Genomic DNA, 16,351 nt, shown 5'->3' on the forward strand with positions numbered 1-16,351 from the left:
CAAGTGGTGCACATGACTCGCTGAGGTGGGTGTAGTCCCCTGGGTCTCCCAGTACACGCAGTGAAGTAACCGGGCATGCAGAAACTGCCTGGTGTGCGAAGGAATCAGGCAGCAAGCCAGGGAGAGCCTCAGCTGCGGGAGAAATAACCCACCTGGAGAGCAGCGGTCAGGTCCAGACTCAAGCTCCAGCACTCTCCCTGTGGCCAGAAAGCTGGAAGGATGCCCTACATCCTTGCTCAAGAACCAGGTGGGAGTGGCTCCACTTTCAAGTATGGAAGGACCAGTAAAGGAACACATGATTGAACACGAACAGAAATAACTAGCTCCTCTTATTAGCACGGTCCCTGGAATGTTTTGGAAGGGACCTAGGAGAGGGAGTCAGTGGAGGTTTGCATGAGGGCTTCAGGTCACACACTCAAACGACTTGACCGGAACATTGTCCCCAAGGTACTTTCTCACTTGTTGGCATGCGCTCCTTCTTCCTGGATCCATCTATAAGATAAAATGCAGAGGACTAAAGGCCCTTGTTCCAAGGACACAGGGTCTCAGGTGAGACAGGAAAGATTCTGGCTTAGGGCATGAAATCCTTGGGTTTGAATATCCAGGTGGTCAGGGAAAGGTTGAATAGCGAGGCAGTAATTAAACAGGTAATACAAGCTCAGAGTAGTTAGGTGGTAAGAGGCGTGGTGATGCTCAAAAAATGCTTCATGAAACAGCAAATTTTTGCATTGGGTGCACCTGGTTCAGAGGTTCTAGGAATAGCGTATAATTGCAATTGTTCCTGTCCTCGGGTTGTCATCCCCACCCCAACCCTCTCCACCACAATTTCCCTCTCATAGTCCTTCCCTCATATTTTAGGCAGGAATGGGGGTGGAGAAAGTAGTGGGGGTATTGCCACCACCTTCTGGGTGCCTTCAGGCAGCTGCTGGGTACAGGAGACTGGAGTAGGTTGCTGACTTGGAACTCCTTGACAAAAAAAGGCATCTCTAAGCCCCTGGGAACCATAGGACACTTTCATTCATTCACTCAACAAGCATTTTATGAGTGCCAAGCCCTATAGTGAACAAGACGGACCTGGTCCCTGCTGTGAGAAAACTCACTGCTCTCAAGGCACAGGCGGAGTAAGGGCCAGCACACTGTTAATTCTGCTACTTGATTCTTGAAGTGGGGTGGGTGGGTAACCAGCTGTCCTTGACTAAGGGAAACCAAAGAAAGAGTCTCAGAACTTGGTGCTGCACTGAGCAGTTGGAATAAATTGAGGGGATAGAGTCCTACAGCCCCAGGTTTAATCTTTTTTTTTTTTTTTTTTTTTTTTTTTTTTTTGAGACGGAGTCTCGCCCTGTCACCCAGGCTGGAGTGCAGTGGCCCGATCTCCACTCACTGCAAGCTCCGCCTCCCATGTTCACACCATTCTCCTGCCTCAGCCTCCCCAGTAGATGGTACTACAGGAGCCCGCCACCACGTCTGGCTAATTTTTGTATTTTTAGTAGAGACAGGGTTTCACCGTGTTAGCCAGGATGGTCTCGATTTCCTGACCTCATGATTCGCCCTCCTTGGCCTCCCAAAGTGCTGGGATTACAGGCGTGAGCCACCGTGCCAGGCCCAGGTTTAATCTTTTATTCCACAAATATTTGTGGGGTGCCAGGCATGTAGGAGGCTGCCCTGGGGCAACTAGTGGGGATGAGATACACACATAGCCAGGCAACCAGACAACCACGAGACCTGGGACAGAGATGAGGCAAACGGAAGCGTCAACTTAAACTAGAAGAGATGGGAAGATTTCCTAGACGAAGATGCACTAGGCTGAACTCTGAATCATTAGCCAGACAAAAGTGCAGGAGTGAGGTTAGGGAATTCCAGGTAGAGGAAACCACCTATGCTACAGTGCACAGGCTAGAGAACTTGGCAGGTTCTAGAAACTTGAAGAAACTGCTGGACAGGAGTATTTAGAATGATGGCAGGAGCACTCGGCTTTTTGCTATCTAACTTTGGAAAATTATTTTGGTTGAGTCTCAGTCTACCCATTTGCAAAATGGGTATGATAAACTTTGTATTGCAGATCGTTGGCACAACAGGAGCTCAATAAGTAAAGGACTCTCAAGTGGCTTAGGTCTGCCGGCCAGTGAGGCATGGTTCCCATTGGGCATGGAGTGGGGGGCGGCTGGAGCTTGCGCGCTCCTGGCTTGGTTTGCGGAATATCTTTATTAACGAGCACTTCAAGGTAAGCCGGCGATAGAAACCAGATGTGGGATCGCGCGGTCGGCGGGATAGCGGAGCAAGGACCAGAGATACTAAGCGGGTAGGGTGGGGGTAAGAATTAGCCCAGATGAAGTTGGGAGCAGAAGCGCGACCCCCCAGATATTTTTTTTTCTTTGGGAGACCTTAGATGCAGAAAGTTGACATCTGACCCACATTCTGGGTTCAGGGTGCTCAGGCCCTCTTTAATTTTACCTTGCACTTTTACCTCTCACCCCACTCCCAGACTCCCTCGAGGTAAGTTCTCCCTTCACGATTTTCTCAGCGGTTTAAGGAGGGCTGCTCTCGCTGGTCTCCTTCAATTTGAAGCATTCACAGCCGGGGGCCAGTTTCCTCTCTGTCCGCGCGGCCTTCCAGATCGGTGAAGGGACTAGCCTGAGCAGAGGTTCCAGGGCGCGGCGGCTGTTTCCCAGCTGTGTGACCTCGGCCAGGTGGCCGCCCCCCTCTTAGCCTCCGTTAGCTCCTCAGAAAATTGGGGGCCCCAATCTCTAGCAAGGTTGTCATGAAGCAAAATCGAGGGGCTCCACGCGCAAAGTTCTTTTCTCTTGTTGTGGCTGTGCCAGGGGCCTTGAGGCTCGCGTTGGTGGGAAAACCACAACCTATCAAAACCAAGCAGTTCGTTTTACAGTCGGGGGCAGTGAGGCCAGAAAGAGAAGAGACAGCCTCACCCCTCTCCCCCACCCCTGACCCCAAGGAGTGAACAGGTGACAGCGCGACTATCGGGCAAGGCCAGAGGGTCTCCAGACTCTGTACCTGTACCTTGCCTGGCAGGAAATCCCCTCGCCTGGGCGCAGACGTGAGGCGTGCGCTGTGCGGCCTCTGGAAGGGAGCGCAGAGGGCAGCGCTCTAAAGCTTCTGAAGTCCGGCCCAGCCCAGGGCTTCCCCAGGGCTTGAGCGAGCACAGATCCCGCTGCCTCCTAGCCCAGCGCCCTTGCAGCGGAAGGAAATAGTTAACAATACGTGCAAGTGACCGTGCACTGGACGAGGAAGGCTTGTGTGTGTGTTAATCTCCCGGAGGAACGGGAATGGGAGGAAGGTTGGAAACCTAGGAAAAGGTGCCAGCGGGAAGGCCCGTAGCGGCGCCCGTGAGCTCGCGCGCAGGAGGCCAAAGGACTCGCTTGCATTCGCAGGCCCGTGGTCCCCCTGGCTTCTACTGTCAAAACCTGTTAGGTTTATTTTGGAGGGCTTTTTTTTTAAACCTGTCATTAAAATTTGCATTTCCCTTTGCCCTAGGACAAAGCTCCTACACTCGGTCAATTCGCAGCCTAGCCTCGGGAGCTCTGGGGGTCTTGGCACCTCCCCAGCCCCGCCTAGAATCGGAAAGCCCTCGGGCACCTCCGGGTTGAATCCCCGCTAGCGAGTTAGTAGCATCTCCTTAAGAGTGGAGAGGAGGGGGCAGGGGCCAGTGGAAGGAGAGAGAAGGAGGGGACGAGAGAGGGGGAAAGCAAGATGCAAGTCAGGGAAAAAATTTACTTTTTTTTTTTTTTTTCCGCTGCAAAACCTTAAGAGGGTTTGGGAGATCTGGTCAACTTTCCGAAACATCTGAATCTTTTTACTGCCCTCCGTTCTTTCCCTCGGCTAGCTGTGGGGAGGGAGGAAAAAGAGAGAGGGAGAGAGAGAGGAAGAGAGAAGGGGGGAGGGAGGGGAAGAGAGAGAGGAGGGAGAGAGAGGAGAGAGAGAGAAAGAAGAGGGGAGAGAGAGACGCAGGCGTGGAGGGGAGGAGGGAGAGCGAGCAGGCCCGGCGCGGAGCGCACAGCCACAGCCTCCTCGCCTCCCCAAACTCCCAGCCAAGGCGCGCGGTGGCGTCCTCGCGCCCTCGCTCGCGCCCCCGCCCGCCGCCCGCGCAAGCCAGGCATGAATGCTGAGACTTGCGTCTCTTACTGCGAGTCGCCGGCTGCTGCCATGGACGCCTACTACAGCCCGGTGTCGCAGAGTCGGGAGGGCTCGTCGCCTTTTAGGGCATTTCCCGGAGGCGACAAGTTCGGCACAACTTTCCTGTCGGCCGCCGCCAAAGCACAGGGATTCGGGGACGCCAAGAACCGGGCCCGTTACAGCGCTGGGCAGCAGGACTTAGCGACACCCCTGGAGAGTGGCGCCGGGGCGCGGGGCTCCTTTAACAAGTTCCAGCCCCAGCCGTCGACCCCGCAGCCCCAGCCGCCGCCGCAGCCCCAACAGCAGCAACCGCAGCCCCAACCGCCAGCGCAACCGCATCTTTACTTGCAGCGAGGCGCCTGCAAGACGCCCCCGGACGGCAGTCTCAAACTCCAAGAAGGCAGCAGTGGCCACAACGCGGCCTTGCAGATTCCCTGCTACGGTGAGTGCACGTGCGGGTCACCTGGGGCTGGGGACCATGGTGTGCTTGGCTTCCGCATCCCTTGAAACTGGTGGCTTGCGGGAGGTATGAGTTGGCGGGCTGGGGGCGGGCTGGGGGCAGCCGCGGGTGACTCCGGTCAGTAAACGGGATCGATCGCTGCGAGGAAGCCAAGGGATCTGTTCTGTCTCCTTCATGTCCGCCGGCCTAGGCACGGAACGTTTCGGCTGTTAAACTCGACCTGGAGTTTGTTTTTCCCGGTCCCTTCAGCATTTCCCCAAACCGCTCGCTTTGCGCTGCCTGTTGGGCGGGATTTGAAGCGGATGCTTCTTACCGGCCCAGGGTGTGCGGCGAAAAGGAATCTCCGCGCGGCGCAAAGGAGTCTCCGCGCAGCGCTCTAGTGCGGGGCCGCGGGGCTGCGGGGCTGCTGGGCTGCGGGACTGCGGGACTGCGGAACTGCGGGACTGCAGGGGCCTCGCTCCTCGCGGGCTGGGAGGCTCCTCGGGCGCCGCTGCCGCAGGTGAGAGCGCCGCAGGTGTGGAGCCCAGCAGGAAGCCCGGAGCGTGGTTGGCCGAAAGCTCATGGGAAATCCAGGCGCACTGGCGCGACACAGTGCGGAATCAGAGACCGTGGGGTCCCAGGAGAAACTGGGGTCTGGCAAGACCCGAGTCCTGGGACCCTGAGCACTACTGGCGGTGGGGATGCGGGCAGGCCAGTTCCCTGGGAGCTTCTCCCTTGGCGATTCTTGGAGGCGGCAGGCCTCAGAACAATGGTTTAGGACGGAGTAGCAGGGGAGACAGGAAGTCCCGAGTCCCGGGTGGCCCAGGGCTGTAGCAAAAGAGAAGGGTCTGGGTCCTGATTTGAGCCCACGGGGAACCCGAGGGAGCTGGCCTAAATGACCTCCAAGCCCCCTTGAACGCAGCCACAGGAGGCAGGCCTGGGCCCCCAGAGCACAGCCACCATTGCCGGGAGAGAGACACTCAAGGACGGTCTCTAGCCAGAGCGGGTGTCTAGCCAGAGCAGCTTGGTAGCCCAGGCTTTCTCTTCTTCCACAGAATCGGGGTTCCTGAACCCCAATGCGGAAGGGGGAGCAACGACGCAGAAAGAGAAAAACCTTCTCTGAGCCGGGAGCCCTGAGCACATACTCTCCCGGAGGCCTTGGCCTTCAGGCCTGGCCCTGGTGAGATGAGTTGGGGGCAGGGAATTTGCCCTGATCCAGGCTGATGGAGAGGCACTAGGCCTGGGGAGAGGCTGGGACACGGCAGAGGCATTGGTGGCTGGAATAACCTTGAGAAAACAGCCGATGGCAGATGTTTTCTCATATTCAGGTTCCTTCTTTCACAGGCGCAGAACTAGTTCATAGATGGCTGCTGACAAACATTCAGTCATACCCTTGTCTACAGATGCGCGCGCGCGCCCACACACACGGCATCTTCTTTAGGAGCCGGTGTGGTCATACCCAAGAACACATGCCCATGTGGCCTTGAATGAGCCACATACTCCCAAACCCAAAGGACAGAACTGAGAGAAGATTTAGAAAGCTTCACTGGCCCTTCGCCGCTTCCTCCACCTTCCTCTTCACCTCCAGTTGGAATGAGATCAGGCATTCAGATCACAGATCCCCAAAGCTCCACACGCAGACACCCGCAACTCCACACACAGACACCCGCAGCTCCACAGGCAGACACACACAGCTCCACACGCAGACACCCGCAACTCCACAGGCAGACACCCGTAACTCCACACGCAGACACCCTCAACTCCACACACAGACACCCGCAGCTCCACAGGCAGACACCCTCAACTCCACACGCAGACACCCACAACTCCACACACAGACACCCGCAGCTCCACACGCAGACACCCGCAGCTCCACAGGCAGACACCCGCAGCTCCACAGGCAGACACACACAGCTCCACACGCAGACACAGCTCCACACACGGACACACACAGCTCCACACGCACACACAGCTCCACACACGGACACACACAGCTTCACACACGTACACACACAACTCCACACACGGACACACACAGCTCACACACGTACACACACAGCTCCACACACGGACACACACAGCTCCACACGCAAACACACAGCTCCACACACGGACACACACAACTCCACACGCAGACACACACACACCTCTCATGCAAGTACTCCTTCACCATGCTAAGCTGGCAGAGAATCTCAGCCCTGTCCATACTGGCCGGCCTTCCCAGCCCAGAGATGCAGGCCCCAGCTCATCCTTGTCATTCAGGACTATTAGGTGAGGGCAGGTCGCAGACTAGGGGACCCATGGAGGTTCATCCTGCATAGCCAGGGGACTCATGTTTTCTCTCCACTGCATTGAAATGTCATATTTTAACGAAAATTCCCAGTGAGACCTCTGAAGAGGCTGAGATATTAGGCAAGAAGAGAGCCTAAGGAGCTCCCCACCTCTTGGTTAAATGCCTTCAAGTCCAGAGGGAAGGCAGAGAGGGCTGGCCTCCCCTGAGCCTTCTCTCTGTGCCCTGCTGGGCCCCCACAGCCAGCCTGGCCCTTCCTTTACTTGCACTAGCCTTTGGAGCTGAGAGAAAGAGCCAGCCACTTGACCCAGTACTGCCCCTAACCCGTGACAGTGTGACCTGACAGCAAACACCTTCCCAAACCCTGGTTTCCTCATCTGCATCCTGGGGTGATAACAGAAAGGCCTTACTGGGTCATAAATGTGCCTCTGCAGAGAGAGCAAGAGGCAAGAGCCAAGAGCTCCCCCCCCCCATCCCCCCAACCCCCCGCCCACATTTCCATCCCTGTCTATCTCCCTGCTGCTGGGAACTTGAGAGCACCCAATTCTGAGGATAGGGCAAGCTCCTGCCACTGCTCTGGTCACAAACTGCAGGCTGAGTCCAAAGGCAGCCTCTAACCACCCGCAGGACCCCACTCCATGCTGCCTAAGTTGGAGGCACTGCTCAGGGCAAAGCCACAAGCAATAAACAGCAAGTCACTGTTCTTTTCCCTCTCTCAGCAGCTGAGTCTCCCCTACCAGGAGATGTCTGGTCCTTCTAGGAAAGGGATTAGGCGCGTTAGGTCTAAGATGGAGAAACTGAGGCTCCAAAAGGTGAGGCTCTGCCCTTTACAGAGGTAGCCAGGAGGAGGGCCTCTGGAGTGGGATCTCTACCCTGTCAGCAAGCAGGGAAACTGAGGCATGCACTCACAACAGTTCTCTCCCACAATTGTGAGAGTGTATATACTCAAAAGGGGAGAGATGGAGTTCAAGGAAAAATCCTTAGACGTTCCCAGGAGCATGGGGAAAGTCGGAGGCAGGAGCTGCCTTGGTACCAGTACCGGGGCTGGCTGATTCCCGTCTTCAGGCAGGCAGCTGAGACCTGGCAACCATTCCCAGCCCTGGGGGTCGGGACAAAAGCTGGTCGTTCACGTGTGTAACTACACCTAACAAAACGATAAAGCTCGGAGGCCTCCTTCTGGGCCTCAGCTTCAGGGCCCACTCCTGGCAGAGTCAAACTACCCCTTGTCAAAGAAGGTGCCCCGGGCAGCTGTGCCAGGGCCAAGCCGAGGGAATGCGGGGCGGGGAAGCCGCCTCTAGTCTCTGCTGGCCGGGTCTGGTCTGGGTTGCGGAAAGAGTTGGTGAGAGAAACCCTTCCGGGCTGCAGGAGTCCCTACCCCAACTTGGGCCTTCCTTTCCCCAAATGTGCTAAAAGAAGGATGATTAAGGCGGCTCCGCCGTGTCCTTTGGGTGCGGAGACCGCGGTTTTACGAAAGAGCCCCCACCCGGCCCTCTTCTGCTGCAACCCAAGACCTCACCAGTCTACCCCCAGACTCTGGGCCGCTCTTTGGCCTCCGGCCGCCTGGGCCCCAGGAGACATGTCAGGTTGGAGACCCGACGTTTCTCAGCGACGCAAGAGCCTCCTTGTACTCAGGGCAGGGACCCCAGCGCCTCGCCCCCAAATTCCGGATCCGACCCCCGGAGCCGCAGCCGGCGCGTGCCGGTCCTAGTCTAACGGTCCCAAGACGCGGGGCCGCTGCGGTAAGCTGCCCCGTTTCCCCCTTCCCTTTCGCTTTCGATTCGGTGCAGACAGGTTTCTGTTGAAAGCAGATTGCTGCCTCTCCATCCACCCACCCTCAAAAAGCAGCGCTCTCAGCGCCAAGGTCTGGGGAGGCGCGGGCCAGGCTGAAGCCCCTGGGGTGCCGCCTAGGGGTCCAGTCCCGATTTTTCGAATTAGACGCGGTGGTTAAATACCAGCGGGTATTTATTTCCCCTGCACAGACACAATCCATGCACCACGAAATGTGTAAATTCTGCCAGGGTCGTATTTGAATGTAGTTAGAGAACTGGGGTGTGTTTTGTATACGAGAGACAACCCGAAGAAGGCAGAAACGAAAACCCGACAGAAGCGGCAACAGCCAGTGGGTGACTGTGGGGTGATCGCGGGAAAACTCGAGCCTGGGACTGAAGCCTGCTCGAGAAGGGGCGACTGTTGTTTAATTTTGGAGGGAGGGATGGCGAAGGAAGATGCTTTTAATTTGTTACTTTGTTAATTTCCATAGCCGGCAGCCTGCTTCACCAGTCTGGTCCAAACACATAGGTTCTTAAATAGAAAAACAGAGGTCCTGGATTAAAACTCAATATTTTAAGTCAATCGACTTGCACAATCTTGCACAATCTTTTATTATACTTTACGTACAGTGAAGTGCTTAGCTCTGACGAGGAAAGTTGGAAGAATTGTTATGTATGTGTACACTGTTAGGACGACCATCTGGATAAAGAAACAGACCATTTAAGTGTTTCATTAAACGTTGTAAAACGTTAAAGCAAAAACATTTTTTGTAAGTTGTTTTAAGAAAATTTCAGAAGATACTTCGGAGCACCGGGGACCCCATTTTGTTCCTGACAGCAGTGTTTCTTGAGTAGGGTGACACTTTCGCCCGGACATTTGCAGTCCCGATTCTAATGCGAAGTCCAAGCGGCTGCGCCAGGAACCTCGCCGCGAAAACTGGGCTAAGCCGGAGTCACCAAGCCCTGAGCCGCACGCACTGTGCTGCCGCCCGCATAGGAAAACAGATTAAAACGCCCTACAGAAAATCTCGGCGAAGTCCCGGAGGCCCCGAGGACTGTGGTTTCTAAGATCAGCTAGGCGCACTTTCTCCGGGACGTCCCTTCTTCTCCGTTTCAGCCCCTTCCTACCCGCAGCCGCGCGCAGCTTTGTTTTGGTGGCAAACTGAAATAAGAAATGGAAATACAGTGGCCTTTGCTGCTGCCAGGGATGAGAGGTGGTTGACGTCTGGCGCGTTTGTCCGGGCTTCGGGCTTCTCTGCAGACCCCTAGACTGGGGTGCCCGAGGTCAGGAGAGGAGGGGGATAGTTGCCCGGAGTTCCCGCGGCTCCGAGGCCTTGGGATGACTCATGGAGGGTGCGCTGCCTCGGTGTGCCTCTGGCCCAGAGGGTAGGCGAGGTGGGTGGTACGGGAGTGTATGCTGGAGAGAAGAAAGAACGCTTGACCAGAGAGAACTTCCTGCCCCCGGAGCCTCAGTGTCCTTAGCCCCCCAAACCCCTGCTCAGGAAGCCGAAGGACCTAGGCCCAGGCAACCGTTTGGGGTGGGGCGGTAAGAGCACTGTCCTGCACCTGGACGTCCCCTGCCAGGCGCCACCTGGCCATGTGCGCCCGCAGCGCAGGGTTCTCCAGCCGTCGGCACACGTCCTCACCGAGGTGACAGTCATCGGATTGGGAAACCAGCACTGCAAGGACCCGGCTATGTGATGATGCAGTCCGGGGGATTTCGAGTGGAAGCCGACCGTCCTGCGGTGCCACTAGACAAGTGAGAAGCAGCCCTTCCGAACAGGGCCCTTTGCTGGAAGGAGGAGGCACCTCTCTCCAGCCTGTGAGCCCTCCCAGCTGCAGCCGGGGTCTTCTCTAACATCAGTTACCCGCGGCCTCCAGGGAGCTGCCTCCAGAGGTGCAGCCCGGCACACCTCTCCTCCGCAGATGTATAAACCGGCGACATCCCCATCTCCATTCAAGATGCTCTTTTTCACCCAGTACAGGGGTGCGGAATAAACCTGGGGCAACAACTTGCGTGCTGCCTGGAAGCAGGTCCTTCAGAAAGGATGACAAAAATTTAGTGATGTGGCAGAAGCTTCCACTGTGTCCAGGAAGGGACAGCGGCCTCCCACCAGTTGCACCAGCCCTGGGCAGGCCCCCACCCCCAGCACATTTTGTAGCCTTAGCTATGGCCGGCCAGCTTCTCCACCTGACCCCAGCCCGCACCAGCCAGCGCGGAGGAGAGGGAGGAATGGAAGGAGGTTGTGGCTCAGCAGTGAGGAAGAGCCACGCAGAGGCAAGGCTGTGAGGAGCCAAGGCTGGGGTGTGTAGGGTGGCACGCTGGGCTGTGGGCCGGTTCAGATTTGAACTCCAGAGGCAGTTGGAAGTGTCACCCTGGTGCTCGGCGGCTCCTAGGGTGCTCTTTTGGCGAGGAGGGGGTCACTGGGAGATACCGGCAAGGTAAGAGGCGCCATCGGCTGCCAAGTACCTGTCTTTCCGGGTGAAGGCGCCGCTTGTACTGAGGACCGCTTGGTCATGGCTGCTGGGCACTGGCGCGGGTGCACATTGGGGGCAGAGAGGGAGCCAGTGCTCGCTTCATCGGATTCGTAAAGCAGATTCTTTAAGAGTGGATTTTCATTCTGAACTGGAGGTCCCCAAGCATGGACGTTGGCCCTACGCACCTCCTAGAGGGACAGGACCTGGTGACCCAGGTCAGAGCAGAACAACTGGCTCTCCAGGGCTCTGAAGGGCACAACCGAGGCTGGGAAGCTGTGGGAGGTTTGGACCACGACACTGATGTCTAGCGTGGCACACGTGGGGACCGGCGCCCACAGTCCGGGTGTAGATCACCCCAGCCTCCACCTTTGCATTCTCTACTCCTGCATGGCCTTAGAGAAGTCCATTCTGCTCTGGGTTCTGAATTTTAGTTGTACGAAATGCAGGAGTGTTGACAATTTCCAAAGACCCTCTCGGAGTTTCTGTGCTGGTAGCAGTCTGGACCCACCTTCACCCCCTTTGTCTTCCCTCCTCACCCCCACACGCATTTTTGTCCAGGAGAAATTGGGGTAAGGTAGGTGGGAGAGGCTTCCCTGGAGGCTGACACAGGTCCTGAGTGGGGAGCCATCCCAGGACACAAAGCCAGCTGGAGGTCCTGCAGGGCCGTGGTGGAATGCAGGTTCTGGGCTCAGGACTGGGATGTAAATAGGGAGGGGGTAAGCAACTGTCTTTGTGTCCACACGTGACCAGGCTCAAGCTAAGGCCCTGGGCTCATGGTCCCTGTGTCCACTCATCTTCCCTATCCCAGTAATTATGGAGCACCTTCCCTGGATGGATCTTCTCCCAGGAGAGAGAACATGCCAAGCCCTTGCCTCCTGTGTTACAGCTTATGTCCTTCCAAGTGTGTTGTACAGTTGGGCTTAACAAATGTTCGCTGGCTGGAAGAATGAATGAAGAACTGGTGTCTCCTGCAGTGTTGCGCCTGCATGGTTAAGTGCACCCAGGAGCACCTTTGGCTGTGTGAGGGCCGGCTTAGGTATTTGTGTGAGCGTGTGCACGGCATAAATGTGAGCCGTGAGTGCCATGCCCATTCTCTCTGGGTCCACATCCTGCTGTCTGAGTGTTTCAGGGCGAGGCCGAGGGTTTGTGTGTAGTCCAGTGAAAGGCATGCCTGTCCTCCAGTACTTGTGTCTATGTACCCCAGTGTGTGAGCCTCAGGTGTGCAAGGGTGAGTACCCATGTGCACGGCTCTGGAGCTTCTCTGAGTCTGTGGGTGGCATAGCCTCTGCCTCCAGAGGTGCCCCAGGGAGAAAGTGACTAAGTGCCCTTGCATCATGGCCTGTGGCCTTCCTGTCCCTGGTCATGGCTCCCAGGAGCAGCTGACTCAGTGAGTGGCAGGCAGAATCTCCCTGTGGCAAGTCCCCGGGTGGGGTCCAACCACCCCCAGCAACATCCTAAGGCCCTCGAACGTGGTCCATCCAGCCCACCCACACTGCGGCAAGGCCTTCTGACAAGCCACTAACTCTGTGGAATGTACCCTCTGTCCCATGTGGCTCACTGCGGAAGAGACGCGACCTTGGCACTGTCTTTACACACACTGCTGACCCCATTTAGCACATGAGCAAACTGAGGCCCAAGGGGAAATGGACCCCCACAGCCAGGTTAGTAGGAGGGCGGGAGCTCACTGAGTTCTCCTCCTTCCACTACGATGGGTGGAAAGGTAGAAAGTGTTGGGGAATCAGATCCACTCACCTGCTCTGTTGTTGGATGCGGCTCCTGCAATAAGTCCAGTAAGTTGCACTCTCTCTGTGCATCAAATAGGGCAGATGCTTGCAGTTCTGCCTCAGTCAGAAGTAAAGCAAACCCCACCGTGAGCTCCTGGGCATTAGAGGACAGCAGGAGAGCACCCATGGAATCCCTGGTGGGACTGCAGGGACCTGACTCTAATGCAGCCACACCAGGCTGGGACTCCTGCTCTCTGCCCAGCTCCCCAAGCTGAGTTTTCTTTTCCTAAGTTCGTGAAAACTACAAGCCAGGGTCAGCTGAGGCCAGATGACCAACTCCTCCCACTGTGCAGGACCGTCCACCAGGCCCTGAGGGCCTTTGGTTACATCCAGGAACCTGGTGCCTCCCCTGACTCCGCGGCACACACACACAATGGGTCATGGTGACACGGTGGGGGGCCCACCCAAGGTTGGAAGAGATGGCAGTCATCGCCTGGCCCACATGTCTTATTTCACAGACAAGGGGACTGAGAGGCCTGATTCCATTTATGCATGGCTCACCGAACTTTGCCTGTCGCTATGCCAGGCCTTGTAGGGGATTCCAGGAAGCTCTGGATGCAGCCTCTGCCTTCAGGTCCAGAGGAAGAGAGAGACAAGTGACCTTGAAATTCCAGTTCAGTGGGATGGGTGCTGAGATGGGGAAAGCCCTGACTCAGGATCTGAGGAGGTCAGCCTGGCTTGCCCTGGGGTGTGCAGGCGCCACCCAGGTTTGGGAGCTTACTGGAAGCCACTTAAGGGGAGGGTTCAGGAAAGTTGAGGGAAGTTGGGATTTGTCCAGGCCAATGAGTCTTCTCTAGTGGCTGGAAATCCTGAGGTTTCTTCTCTCTTGACTTTCTGCTTTTCTGTCTCCATGCTTTCTCTGTAGATCAATAGGTCTTGGTTTTTCTATGGAAACAGCCGTGTATAACAGCCCCCTTACCTCTCTAGTGCCGCTCCATTTCTCCATGTGTTGAATGGCACTTTGGCCCTGCCCCACCTGTGAGGGGAGTGTGAGGAGGATGTGATGATGGAGAGAGGTAATGCGCCTGCTCCGTACATCCTGCACCGCCAGGTTCTCTGCCCCACCTCTCACACTATACCCTTTGAGGGTGCTAGCATATTGCAAATAATAGTGGTGGGGTTCTGATCAGGTTTCAGAGTAGGGATGTAGAGTTTGGGGTCCTCCTGGATGTGTCAGCCTTCCCGATGTCTCTACGTGGCTACAAGGATTCATTCACACCTGGTTCACATCCCAGCATGGAGCTGGGACAACGCCAGCTCCATGGCCTCTGACTTCAAGGCGGGAGCTCGCTTTCAAATGGGGAAGACAAACATGCAGATAGCTCTTCTGCACGGCTCCCCTATTGTGGCCTCAGCCTCCCCATCTCTGAACCTTCTTCATGGGACTTGGTGGTTTCAGAGGCCTTGGGGTTCTGTGATACTCACCAAGAGAGACGGATGGGCCCTCCAGAATCCTCCAGATGCCTCAGGACCCCACACTCTTCCCCATTCATTGTGCTAGGAAAGGGGGAAAGCTGGTCCAGTCTGCCAAAGGGTAAGAGTCTGGGATACCAGGCCTGGCTCCTGGTCTGAGTTTTCCCATCTGCAGGACAGAGACAATAATGGGTTTTGAGGCAAAGAAGACTTAGAGTTGGCTGCTGCCGCAGAACCACGTGACAGCCCAGAATGACTGAGCGTCCCTTCCTGTGCGCCAGGCAGTACGCCAGTGCTGCTTATGTATTATTTCACTTAACTGCCATCACAATCCTACGAGATTGGTACTATTATCATCCCCATTTCATGGATGAAAACTGAGGTTCATGGAAGATAAGTAACTCATCCACAGTGAGACAGCCAGGAAGGAAGAGTCAAGTCTTGCTGGCCAAGGGCTCCAAGAAACCTGAAAGGCATCCTGTTCTAGAATGAACCTGATTAGACTTGAGATCACCCTAATTCTGTCCCAGATGATGTGGAGATGAAAGACAGGGTCTTACAAACATGGCCCCCAGGGCCGGGCACGGTGGCTTAAGCCTGTAATCCCAGCACTTTGGGAGGCCAAGACGGGTGGATCACGAGGTCAGGAGATCGAGACCATCCTGGCCAACACCGTGAAACCCCGTCTCTACTAAAAATACAAAACATCAGCTGGGCATGGTGGCGGACGCCTGTAGTCCCAGCTACTCGGGAGGCTGAGACAGCAGAATGGCGTGAACCCAGAAGGCGGAGCTCACAGTGAGCTGAGATCACGCCACTGCACTCCAGCCTGGGCGACAGAGCAAGAGTCCATCTCAAAATAAATAAATAAATAAAAGAAAAGAAAACCCTTAACCCCCAAAGTGTTCTTCTCAGCTTCACATCCAGGGATGCAGAAGACAAGTGGTGTCAAGAGTAAGTTTCAGCACCTGCCAGGTTGAAGTTCTACACAGACTCTGTGACCTTGGGCACAGCTTCCTCACCCGTACCAGGTGAAAACAGGGTCCCAGGCATGGCATAGGGCCTCATAGCTGGTATGAGGAATGACTGCATGAGTTTCCAGAGGTCTCAGGAACATGATAGAACCTCTGATTTAGGTAGGGTAGAGCTGAGACGCATCTGTGGGAACAGTGGGGAAATAACACCTGCCCTCTAGGAAACATGAGAGACCGCAGGAGACTTTGTCTGTCTTGTTTCAAACTTTCCCCAGAACCTGGAGCTTGTCTATATAGTAGATGCTCAATAAATGTCTGTTGCTGAGTAAATGAATGAATGGATCTTATGGGAGGGGAACATGCTAGGAACTCTGTACATCTTTCCACTCTCTCTTCGTTCATCCTTCCTTTGAATTGAGGCCTGGGGTGAGAGCCTGCTTTGTCGTTCTCTTGCATTCTGGTAGAAAATGATTGATTTTTTTTTTTTTTTTTTTTTTTTTTTGCAGGGTTTCCTGTGGGGTGTAGGAGCAGGGAGGCTCTGGGTAGCTCTATTTAGCACAAGCCTTGGTCCTCTCCGACTCTAGCAGTTGGAGGAGCACCCCTTTTCCTCACTGCTCCTCTTTTGGGTCTCACCCCACAAGTCACAGGCCTGCAGTCTGACTGCCACATCCCCCGGGGTTGGCTCTAGTCAAGTGGTTTTCTCCCTTCGTCCCCAAATCTCCTCCTCAGGTCTCCCCCATTCCCTACAGTGATTTCCGTGTCCTTCCCGCTGGCACCCCCATTCCTGCCGCCTGCCCAGCAGGCTGCCTGAGAGCTGCTGAAGCTCCTCCCTTAGTCCCCCATTCACTCATCCTCCATCCTGGGATTCTGAGACTCACCTGCAAGGGATGCAGCCCTCTGTTCTGGCCAGGAAGCCATCTGACCTCACCTGGGTTCCCAGCAGGGCATCCGGCTCCAAGGCCTGGGCTCTTCCCAGCACACCCGTGATCCCTTCCACCCGCCCCAACCCAGCATTTGCAGTCTGAGGGCACTTGAACACCCATGATCCCCTGAGTCTCACCAAAGGCCTATGTGGA

General features: G+C 55.8%; 1 protein-coding gene and 1 long non-coding RNA gene across 3 annotated transcripts in view; one reads left to right on the forward strand and one right to left on the reverse strand.

The window, feature by feature from the left end:
- Window positions 1–312: 312 nt before the first annotated feature.
- Window positions 313–14,478, reverse strand: LOC126936272 (uncharacterized). Of its 2 annotated transcripts, XR_007719417.1 has the most exons (3): window positions 14,314–14,478; window positions 12,857–13,864; window positions 313–492 (listed from the first exon to the last, which is right to left on the reverse strand). It is a non-coding gene; the product is annotated as an uncharacterized LOC126936272 (long non-coding RNA). The 2 variants fall into 2 exon arrangements; XR_007719416.1 differs by having other exon boundaries at window positions 12,857–14,478.
- The window catches only part of ALX4 (ALX homeobox 4), a 45,385-nt gene continuing 33,144 nt past the window's right edge, over window positions 4,111–16,351 (forward strand). The window contains exon 1 of the mRNA XM_050758881.1: window positions 4,111–4,570. Coding sequence (XP_050614838.1) covers window positions 4,111–4,570 — 460 coding nt within the window. The remainder of the gene's footprint in view (window positions 4,571–16,351) is intronic.

Source organism: Macaca thibetana, chromosome 14 (assembly GCF_024542745.1).
Source record: "Macaca thibetana thibetana isolate TM-01 chromosome 14, ASM2454274v1, whole genome shotgun sequence".
In the NCBI taxonomy this organism is placed as follows: Eukaryota; Metazoa; Chordata; class Mammalia; order Primates; family Cercopithecidae; genus Macaca; species Macaca thibetana.